General features: G+C 51.8%; 2 protein-coding genes across 2 annotated transcripts in view; both read right to left on the reverse strand.

Moving 5' to 3' along the window:
• Positions 1-151: 151 nt before the first annotated feature.
• On the reverse strand, positions 152-5918 carry Klk8 (kallikrein related peptidase 8). Its single transcript, XM_055613573.1, has 5 exons — positions 5849-5918; positions 5216-5375; positions 4703-4965; positions 1671-1804; positions 152-328 (listed from the first exon to the last, which is right to left on the reverse strand). Exons 1-5 carry the CDS (start codon positions 5916-5918, stop codon positions 173-175), a joined length of 783 nt encoding a protein of 260 aa, XP_055469548.1. The 3' UTR covers positions 152-172.
• Positions 5919-7729: 1811 nt separating this feature from the next.
• Positions 7730-10857, reverse strand: part of Klk9 (kallikrein related peptidase 9) — a 4071-nt gene continuing 943 nt past the window's right edge. The window contains exons 3-5 of the mRNA XM_055613684.1: positions 9155-9420; positions 8137-8273; positions 7730-7882 (exon numbers count right to left, since the gene is read on the reverse strand). Coding sequence (XP_055469659.1) covers positions 7730-7882; positions 8137-8273; positions 9155-9420 — 556 coding nt within the window. The remainder of the gene's footprint in view (positions 7883-8136; positions 8274-9154; positions 9421-10857) is intronic.

The raw sequence follows: 10857 nt of genomic DNA on the forward strand, positions 1-10857 counted from the left end.
CCTTGTATAGTCAATGTGATGGACACAGAAGCCATGGGTCCCTTCATGCCTCCCACCAAGTCTGTTAGCAGGGTGTAATTCTTTCTCCTCCTCTATCCCTTCTCCCTCAACACAGTCCAAAACACAAAGAGTCAGCCAAAGGTGGTATTTATTGACACCCCCGCCAGCAGGATCAGTTCCTGTTGTCCATGGTCTTCTTGATCCAGTCAGTGTAGCGGCAGATGTTGGTGTAGACACCCGGTTTCTCCGGTTTCCCACAGGGGTCTGAGCCCCAGGATGTGATGCCTTGGAGCATTCCGTTGCACACCAGAGGACCTCCTGAGTCACCCTAAATAGGAGCAGAGTGGTGTTTGCTTTAAAATGCCCACATCTCTCTCCCTTCTGCACTCGGCATTTAAAGCTTTGGATTACATTTTACTATCTTGTATGGTAGGTGAAGATCAGAGGAAAGCATGCAAGAGTCAGTTCTTTTCTTTGTGAGGGTCCTGGGGATCAAACTCAGGTTGAAGGGCTTGAGTATCGAGTACCTTTGCATTGAACCCCTCGGCATTTAATTGTTGAGACCTTGTCTCCTGTAGGCCAGGTGTCTCAAACCCACTATGTAGCAGAGGTCAACCTCAAATTTCTGATTCTCCTGCCTCTGCCTCCCAAGTACAAGGATGTCAGGCATGCACCACCACACCCAGTTTCTGAAGTGCTGTCAGTGGAGCCCAGGGATTTTTGTGTGGTAGGCAAGCACTCTACCAATTCTGCCACATGCCCTGGTCCTTTAACCAAGTCTTCCACACGGTGGAGTGGTTGGTTTCTTATAGTAAATGGGAATAAGACTCAGAGGAAGAAAGAGTTTCCAATGAAGACAAAGGTCAAAGGGTAACAGGTAAATTTCCAACCAATGAGGGAAAGAGTGAAATGTCCAACGTGTAATTCATAGAGAAGACACCAGGCTTTCAAAGATGGGACTCAGCTGAAGACTCCAGTTGGGGAGCACAGAAGAAATAACAGGATCCTTGTAGAGACAGGCTGAAAGATAGCTCACTCAAGCACAGAGCCAGCCCCTACGAGGCAATAGCCGGAATCCATGCAGAACATATTGTGGTCTCTAAGGAAGGCTTGCCTGTCAGTGATGGGAATGACAACATCCTTGGCCAATGAAGAAGATCTGCCTTTGGGGTCTAAATCATTAGTGATTGGAGTGGAGCCAGGGGTCAAAGCCAGGGGAGGTCCTAAGGACACAGATGCATTGAAGTTGACAGGAAAGAGAATATTACAACTGTGAAAAAAGTCCCATGAGGGCAGGATGGGCAGTCACTGAGAAGGCAATGTTGGTCCCCAAGGATGCAATGACAGAAGGAAGCCTTCATTGGGAACCCAGTAGCAGAAACCACACCAGTTCAAAGAGTCACCGTGGGGAGTAAAGCATTGCCTAATCCTTAGCTTCAGATTGTCCTCCAAACCCTCGGTCACCTTCCCACAGCTTATTTTGTAGACAAAGACTGACAAGAAAGTGACCAGCAAGGCTCCTGAGCTCCCCAGCCCTGCTGTGTGATCTTCTGGGAGTAGCTAGCTTTCTCTGAACTCTGCCAGGATGGCACAACTTCTCTACCTACTAAATCTTTGGGGTCATCCTCATCCACCGCACACCACGAGAGGCGATTTCAGAGGTCACTCACCTGGCAAGTGTCAGCCCCATTGCTGCTGCCGGCACAGATCATGACATCATTGATTTTCCCCGGGTAGGCCCTCTCACACTGGTTCTGGGAAAAGATTTTCACTTGCGCACAGTTGAGGGTGTCTGGAAAGTTCTCTGAGGAGAGAGAATCAGGAAGAGACAGGAACATCTTCTCTCCATCCCATCGGTACCGAACCTTCCTTCTGTCTGTTGACTCGACATTTCACGGGGCCCATGACTTCACACACCAGCGCATCTTTCTCTGTCTAGGCAAGAGCCTTCAAGTCTTATCTTTCTTTTGTTGTCTTTAGCTAACTTTAAATCTAGGGACAGATGATGGGGTGGGGGGAGATTTTGGAATACTTCTCTGCAACATGCCCCTGCCCTCCTCCCAGCTTTCTTGTCACTAGGCCACCAGGTTCATAATTTCATCTATGTTCTCCTTTTCCCAAATATAATCTCCTCCTAAAAGCCCTTCCTGACCACTCTATTAAAGTACATCTACCTGTCCACACCTGTGGGAGGAGGCAGAGAGAGAGAGGGAGACAGAGATTGAGATTGAATTCAAGCCTTCATACATACTAGACAGGCACTGTGTAACTGAGCTGCATTCCCAACCCTCTTTTTCATTATTTTTGTCTTTTGAGGTGGTCTCATGTAGCCAAGGTTGGTTTCCAACTCTGTGCCGCTGAGTGAGCTTGAACTCCTGATCCTCCTACCTCCACCATCCAAATGTTGAGGTGTTACATTATACTTTGTGTTTTGAGGCATGACTCTCATTAAACTGCTTAGACTGACCTTGACCTTGAGATCCTCCTGTCTCAGCCTTCTGAGTACCTGGGATGATAGTCTGTGCTAGCTCACAGGATTTTGTAGCCTTTTATTCTTCACTGCTTTCTGCTTGCCTCTACCTGATGCTTTGTTACATGCATCTGTTGATTGTCTATTTTCCCCGACTCCCGTGAGCATCATAGGAAAGACTTCACATTTGCTTATGAGTTTATGGTTGTGCTCGTGTTGAACACAGTGTGGTGGGCATCCTGCGTGTTTAATACACATTAATGACTGACTGTGGGCGTGGCTCAGACGTAGAATCCCTGCATAGAATCCCCAGAGAGGGCCCAGGGGTGTGGTTCAGTGGTAGAGCATCTGCCTGACAATGCAAGGCCCTCCACTCAATCTCTAATACTGACAAAGGATTAATGACTGAAATTAGAGTTAGCTTTGCTATCAATCCCCTTTAAGGAGAAGACGGAAAGATCCAGAATCTGTCTGCTCACAATCTCATGGACCCTCACAAAAGCTCTTTGAAGAGGTCAGGGTGCATTCATTCATTTTATCACTCATTCATCCATGCAGGAAAATTTACAAAGCATTTCTAGGATTCCAGGTAACTTCCAAGCACCAAGAACACATCATCAAGATGACAGATGGGGTCAGGAGTGGAGGCAAACACCTCTAAGCCCCGCACTTGGGAAGCAGCGGCAGGTGAATCTCTGGGGGTTCAAAGCCAGCCTTGTCTGCATAGTTCCAGGACAGCCAAGGCTACACACTAGAGAGTCAGATTGGGGTCTAGAGAGGTGCTTAGTGGCTAAAAGCGCCCAGGTTCTGTTCCCAGAAATCCCATGGTGATTTAAAACCATCTATAACTCCAGTTCCAGGATTTCTTCTGACCCATGCAAGCACGACGCGCACGGGCCACACAGACATCCGTGTACTCAAACACAGAAAGGAAAAACAAGTCTAAAAGACGGAAACAGGTGAGTCCCAGAAAGAAAGCCTGACTTTGAGCCTTGGGATATCAAGATGGAAAGAGAGAACTAATTTCCACAGATTTCCCCCAGCCTCCACCTGTGCGCTGTACACACACAAACAATAAACAAAACATAAAAAAAAAAAACTAAAGAAAACAGAACCCTCATGAAGTTATTGCCCATTGGATGCTGACTTCTTGGACATGACTGAGGAAAGCAAGGCTGGGGGATGGGATGTGGCTCCCCAGAGCTGAGGGAAAGATCCACCCATTTCCTCAGTGTGCGTTTCCAAGCCACACTGTCTCAGTAGAAGTCAGACGTGTAGGGACCTGATTGCTGGCGTGGCCAATCCCTGGAGGGCCCCATTGTTTCCCTGAGCCGAGTCCCACTTGTTACCACCGTGAAGTTATAAGCTGCGAAACATTCCAAATAGACCAAAATCCCGAACAGACTGATGTTTGGCTCATGAGTAAGAGGGAGGTTTGGGCCCCCTTGGATCGTCGAGGCTGTGATGAAGAAGATTCTGGAGCCCAAGGGCATGAGAAGAAGGACAGCTCAGGTTGGAGCTTGTGCCCAAGTCTGTTAGGAGGTTCACATAAAGCTCTATACAATAGAAGTGCATATAAAATAAAGGAAAGGTTTTCCCCCACTCTTTGAATTCTGCTTAACATTAACAACCTGTTTAATCTCTTTCCATTTATTATCTAGCATTCAAGGTTTCTAACCTTGAATGGAGTGTCTGTGTGTGTGTGTGTGTGTGTGTGTGTGTGTGTGTGTGTGTCCTGTCCATTCAGCTAGCCATCTGGCTGGAAAGACCCAGGAACCCACAGAGCTGTGGTCACAAGTGCATACCAGGGCTCCTCAGGTGAAGGTCTTGCTGCCAAGAGGCACACTGTGACCTCCCCCCCCCCCGGGACCCAAAGGGTGGAAGGAAGCAGACAGTCCTCTGACCTTTGCATGGGTGCTGGGGCGAGCACCTCTGCTCATCTCCACCTCCCGGCAATGGGGTTACTGATGCATGCTGCCCCTCTTGGCTTTAACGCGTATGCTAGGAATCTGAACGCAAGGCCCTCACACTTGCTAAGCAAGCCATTTACTTACAGAACCCTTCCCCAAGCATTTCCCCCTCCTAAAACTCAATGTCGTGGTCACTTTCCTCTTTCATTATCTTCTCTTAGGGTGTAAGTCAGTGTATGTCGGGGGTGGGATCTGCAGTGGCTTGGGTCCACTGGACTGACTGCCTTCTCTTCACCCTGTTAGTGGGGGCCCAGCCCTTTACCTCGAGGGCTGGTGACAGTGCCCCAGCCTGATATGGTACACTTCTGGCCAGCTTTGGAACACTGATTGGGAAGTCTAATGGGCTTCACTTTGTCCCCGAGGTCGGCTGAGTTCTGCATTCGAATGAGCATTACGTCGTGACTGTGATCCTCTGGGTTGCTACTGTTGAAGCAAGGGTGCTGGATAGACCGAGCCACCTGCATCTCCTGTTCCGGCTCGTCTCTACTGTGCAGGCTATGATCGCCCAGGCGCACCGAGTACTTTCTGCACGAGGAAGAGTGGGGGCTGTGTTGAGGCTGGAACCCAGGCAGGAGTTGGAGCTACATGGGGGTTCTCTCCAACCCTTCTCCCTCGGAACCGATCATCTTCCACCAAGCCCAGGAGTTGGGGCCTGCCTCAGACCCAGTCACCCCCGCCCAGCCCTCCCCCGTCAGACCCAGGGCTTCCTCGTCCTCAAACAGAGCCCTCACCTTCTTCCCTCCAGTTCCACCCATCTGTGCAGCCCTCCACTCACGGTTTTTTGCAGTGGGCCGCAGTGAGGACCCATCTGTCTCCCACCAGGACACCCCCGCAGATCAGTCTCTCGCCCTGGAACAAGGCTGCCTGCCAAGGCTGGGAGTGCGGTTTGCACTCCTGACCCCCCAGGACCTTGGAGCCCTGAGCGCTGGTGAGTCCTGCATCAGGAGGGAGAAGGGTGGGTCACGATCCTCGGTGCCAGAGCCCCGGCCGGGAAAGCCACTGTGGGTTCAAACGGACACGCAGGCCAGTTCGTCTGCGCGCCATCTCTTAGGACTTCAGCAGGTGAAGTCCTGGCATCCATTGGAACGTGGCCACATGGCCACGCATGTGAGCTCACTGAAACCTGTTAATAATCAGCACTAGGCACAGACCCCACCGTGCTCCCGCACACATCTAGGTGGGTTCTTACACATCCCCATACTCTAATTCCATCCCTCGTCTGACGGGCAGCCATGCACCCACAGGAAACTCAACCCACGCCCCCACCATGTGTTGCTATCTCTACCCACTCCCAAGAAAGCTCCCCGGTCCACAAGACCACAACATGCACCCACAGATCAGCAGGAGCTCACCTCCAGTCACCCCCACCCCACTGAAGGCCCTGGGTGCAGCCGCCTATCCCCCTCACCTGCCCACGCTCCCATTAGCAGAAACAGAAGGATCCACATCTGGGTTGCACTGGGTGGGGGGCGTCCCATGATGGCCTCTGAGGAAGAGGGTGGAACTGAGAGGACGTCCGAGGGAGGAGCCTGAGATCTCGTAGGTTTGGGAACTAGGGGAAGGAGGTGTTTCCGCAGCCGCCCTGGGTCTTGCTGGATGGAGTTGGGGTCTGAGGAAGCTGGGACAGAGCTCCAGATTCCGGAACTTTGGTGTGCGGAGTAGCTTGCTGGCGGAGACACCAACATTCTAAAGGAAGGAGCTCGGGCCTTCTCGTGGCGAGAAAGATCTGAGGTTGTGTCCTCGGGAGGACGGTGCTAGGAGACCCACTTGAAGATCCTGAGGAAAAGGATGTGAGGCTGGGGATCCTGGGCTCAGGGGAGGGGGAGGTCCCTACGTCTGAGGTCAGTGTCTGGGGACCTCAGCGCCTCACCTTCCAGAATGCAGGGGGCGGGGTCACTCGCACTCGGTGGAAGAGGCCCCCAGACTTCCCTTCGTGTGTCGGATACACGATTTTGCAGCCTTATAACTAGGAAGCCCCGCCCACGGCTCCGCCTTCTGCCCGCACCTCTCCGCCGTGCGGCTGAACCCGCAAACGCTCGAGGAGGGGCGGGAGCTGAAGAGGCTTTAGGAGGAGGAGCTGGAGTCCCGGAAGCCAGGCGAGGACTCGAGGGGCAAGGCACGATCCGCCTCGGAGGGAGGCAGCTGCAGTCGGAGCCCCTGGGCCTGGGCGAGGAGGGATTGGGATATTTTGGTCTGAGAGGAGAACCAGAGCCTGGACCCAAGTCTGAGGGAAGAAAGTGGAAGCCTGAGTCCCTGAGTCCGAGGGAAGTGAGTTGGGGTTTGAATGCCTCATCTGAATCTGGATCTGTGGGAGGAGGGTTAAGATCGGGGGCCCTGAGTCTGCGGGTGGAGGCTGAATCTGAAGGAGGAGGGCTGGGATGTTCCCCAGGGTCTTGGGGAGCGGTTCTCTGTTCGCCGTGAAGGATGGGCTTGGAACTGGGTTTTGTGGAAAGTGAGGAAGGCGTGTGTTCTGGTTGGGGACTTTGAGGGTGGATCAGCAGCCGGCCCGGGGCATCTGGGTAGGCAGGTTCGGGTGGCGCTATGACCTGTTTTCCCCCTCGCCCCAGGGCGGCGGGACCAGCCCTGGCTTAAGTCCCAAGGTGCTGCAATAAATTCGGCCGGTGCCCATTCCTTCATTCACCCTTTCCTTCCCTCCCGTGCGCACCCTTCATCCCACACCACAGACGACAGGAAGTCACCGCTCCTATGGTTTATTCTGATTCATCCAGTGCTTCTGGACAGGTCAGTGCCCCCATCGTCCTCTCTCAAGAGAGTCAAAGCCACGACACAGCCGAGGCAGAACCCAGAACTGCCGGAAGTCCACATGGGCGCTGGAAACGCTGCTCTGAGATAACTAGGAGTGGGGACAAACGGGATGGAGTACAGGGAAGAAATCCCATTGGATGAAATTTGGAGGGATGCAGCTGTTTCGAGAAAGATATTTTCTTGGCGGTGATCCTGAGGGTTGGGCTACACCAGAGGATGGTGATTAAAATCATGCCAGGAGCTAAGGAGTGTCTGAGTTGGGTCTGAGGGGGCGTGGTCTTATTATAATGAATTTGCCTGGGAGCAGAACGCAATTGGGTAGATGACCTAAGTGGGTAGAGTCTTGAGGCAGAGCCTCAGGAGTGAAGTCTGAGGGGCAGAGCCTGAGGGGGCGAAGTTTCATCGTCCAAGACTGAGACACAGAGGCTGGAGGTCTCAGGACGAAGGAAGCCAGGGCTGTGGAGCCCTGCAGTATTTTCTCGTTCTGCAGCATCTTCCTCTCCAGTCTGTCCTTAGTGTGGACTCAGTTTTCTTCCATGGTTCTTTCAACCCAGTCCACGTAGTGGGATACGCTGGTGTAGACAGCCGGTCTCTGGGGTCTGGAACAAGGCTCGGATCCCCCAGACACTATCCCTGCCAGGGTTCTGTTGCACACCAGGGGCCCCCCGGAGTCACCCTGTGGTGGTGAAGAGCAGAGCTGTTAGCCGGGTCTGTTCAGGAGAATTGACGCTTCCTCCTTCTGAGAAACCCTCCTGTGTCCTGCCGTTCAGCCCCCAGGAGGCCTGGTCTGCAGTCTCTCCTCCCTCAGAACCAGGAATAAAAGCTCAGAGACCTCACCCTCCATCCCACCAGGTAGCATCCCTAGGTCCTGGAGTCTGTGGCTCCAGCCGTCTCCTGCCCTAAGGTCTAGAAAACCGCAGGATGCCTCACCTGGCAGGAGCCCCGGCCACCCTCCCACAGGCCAGCACACAGCATCTTCTCGTTGATGTGGCCTGGGTATGCCCAGTGACAGAGCTTGTTGTCCAGAATGCTGATGTTGGCACACTGCAGCGTCATCGGGTACTGTACTGTGGGGGAAGAAGGCAGAGGATGGAGGATGTCCCCAGAATCCTAGGCAGCACCCCCAGGACCTTCTGTACAGAAGGCCAAAGGAAAGGAAGAGAAACAGGAAGGGGTGTGTGTGTGTGTGTGTGTGTGTGTGTGTGTGTGTAACTCATAGAGACCAGGAAGAGAATAGACGTCTCTGTGGGAAAAACCACTGTCAGAGGCAAATGGCAAGACAGACATGCAGAGAAAAGGGTCCAGAAATGTTAACAGGAACTGGATAACACAGTGTGGGTACATGGTGTCTGTGGATACATAGCCCTCGGGTGTAGCCTCTATTACTACTCTGAGGAGTAGCCTGTGTTGCTGATCCTGCCAACTGGGTATTATTTTGAGAGTGTAAGTATCATTTTGCCCATTCTTACACACAGAGAGAAAGAGAGAATCTCACTACAGAGCCTTGGCTGACCTAGAACTTACTATATTGACCAGGCTAGCTTTAGGTTCCTAGAGATCTGTCTGCCTCTGCCTTCCAAGTGTGGGGATTAAAAGACAGGCACCACCACACCTGTCCTGAATATTCTGTGTATGTATGTGGAACGCAACATGTGTGCTTGGCGGGTGTCTGTATAGAGAAGCCAGAGGAGGCCACTGGGTCTCCTGCTCTGGCACTCTGCTCAATAATTCCTTGACCAAGGTCTCTCGCTGAACCTGGAGCTAGGCTGGGAGCTAACACATCCTAGGGAGGAGAGGAGGAGGAGGAAGGGGAGAAAAGGAGAAAGAGGAGGAAGCAGGGAAGAGGGGGAGGAGAAAGAAGGATGATGGAGGAAGAAGGGAGGAGGAAGAGAACAAGAAGAGAGGGGAAATGGTACGAGATGAGCAAGGGTTAAGGGCAAGTCCATACATTTGGAGCTGGACACACTGCCCCAGCCAGAGATAAGGCATTGGGAGCCCACGGCCGGCAGGCTCTGGCTGAGGTTGAGCGGCTGCACAGCTGCATTCAACTGGACCTTCTTAGGTAGCCGGATCAGCATAATATCATCATTGTGGTCATTGGCAGAGAGATCCGAATTGAACCCGGGATGGGGGAAGAAGTCTGTGGCCAGAAACAGCTTCTCGGGGCCCTCCCACCGCCACAGGTGATGCTCCCCGAGGCGGACCCACAGGTACCTGTGAGGATAGACTTCAGAGATCAGGCTGGGGATGGGGAACTCAGGTCACCCAAGGTTCTGTGTGCCTCTGCACACCCACACACGCTCTCTGAGGCTCTGCTCTTTGTAGCCTACTTTCCAAAGTCAGTCATCTTCTTCCACATCCCACCTGAGGTCTCAGTGGTGACCTGGGTCCATTGGAACCTTGTGGATGCACTGGGACCTCACCTATCACACAAAAACATCCCCACCCCCACTCCCAGCAGGTCTGGTGGCCTCTGTGGGAGTGGCTTTAAGTGCTGTCAATGTGTGTATGGAAGGGGTAGGATCTGGAAAGCTTTCAAGTTTTCCAAGAGGCCTTAAGCCACTCCCACCTGTAATATACTTTATTGCCCAGGCATTTCTTACTCAGATCTAACCTCAGGCACTCTGACTGCAGCCCCAGAAAACTTGTTCTAGTCTGAGTTCATGCTGTGGACACTTGGAGACTTCCTAAGGTCTCCGGGCTTGGGGAGTATGTGGTGTTATTTCTGTGTCTCTCCCTCTCTGACAACCTGGGGATGGGGAAGCTAGCTCCTCATCTAGCCTCCCTGACTCCTCCTCCACTTTTACAGCCTTGCTTTTTCTCCTCTTAGCTTGGGGGCTAAATCAAAACACCCCTCAAGCCCAAGATGGTGTCCATATTGGAGTGATGCATGTTGGGAAATTCCTGAAGAGAACACTGGAACCTATGTGACCTTGTCTGAGGACAATGTACAAAGGATTCTTTCGCCTCATGGGGTCCAGGACTCTAGAACACCCAGAATCAGGATTCTAGAATTCTAAGAGTCTACACCTTGTTGCAGGTGCATTCTGGGATTCCAGAACTTCAACTTAGGAAACTGTGTAGAGCCATGATTCCAGCATTTTGCATTTCCTTTTGTCAAAAAGCCCAAGATTTTAGTGTCGTGGTTCTGAAAGCCCATCATCCCAGCACTCAGGAGGAGGGAAAAAGAATAGGTGTTTAAGGCCATTGTAGGCTACATGGCAGGTTCAAGGTCAGCCTGGGCTATGTGAAACCCTATCTCAAAAATAAACTCCATGATTTTAAGATTGTCTGCATTAAATCTCACACTCAAAGAGTCTAGAAACCCAATACTCTAGGCCAGCAAGACAAGAGTTTTATGGCTCTAGCTGTCTGTAAACATTTGATTTAGAAAAAGTTAAGCATCAACAGTTCAAAGGCCTCTGAGACAAGCCTTCTTGGTCCATAAGACTGTAATCGTAGGATTCTGGGATATTAAACCTGCCAGATTTTACTGGTTCACCAGTCTAAGCTTCTAGAATTATCTGTATTCTAAACACTGTGGCTGAAAATCTAATAATTTCTGACTGTAGGCTTCTAGAATTTTCTCCCTTCCTTCCTTCCCTCTTCTTCTTCTTCTTCTTCTTCTTCTTCTTCTTCTTCTTCTTCTTC

Source organism: Psammomys obesus, unplaced genomic scaffold, assembly GCF_907164565.1.
Source record: "Psammomys obesus unplaced genomic scaffold, mPsaObe1.curated_primary_1811, whole genome shotgun sequence".
Classification (NCBI taxonomy): Eukaryota; Metazoa; Chordata; class Mammalia; order Rodentia; family Muridae; genus Psammomys; species Psammomys obesus.

Coding starts and splice junctions, on each gene's coding strand:
- Klk8 (XM_055613573.1), bottom strand. CDS start 5,918: ATGGGACGCCCCCCACCCAGTGCAACCCAGATGTGGATCCTTCTGTTT. Junction 1,805..4,702: donor CACTGTCACCAGCCCTCGAG/GTAAAGGGCTGG, acceptor CTCTCTCCTCAG/AGAACTTTCCAGACACCCTC. Junction 329..1,670: donor ATGGGGCTGACACTTGCCAG/GTGAGTGACCTC, acceptor GCTCCTATTTAG/GGTGACTCAGGAGGTCCTCT.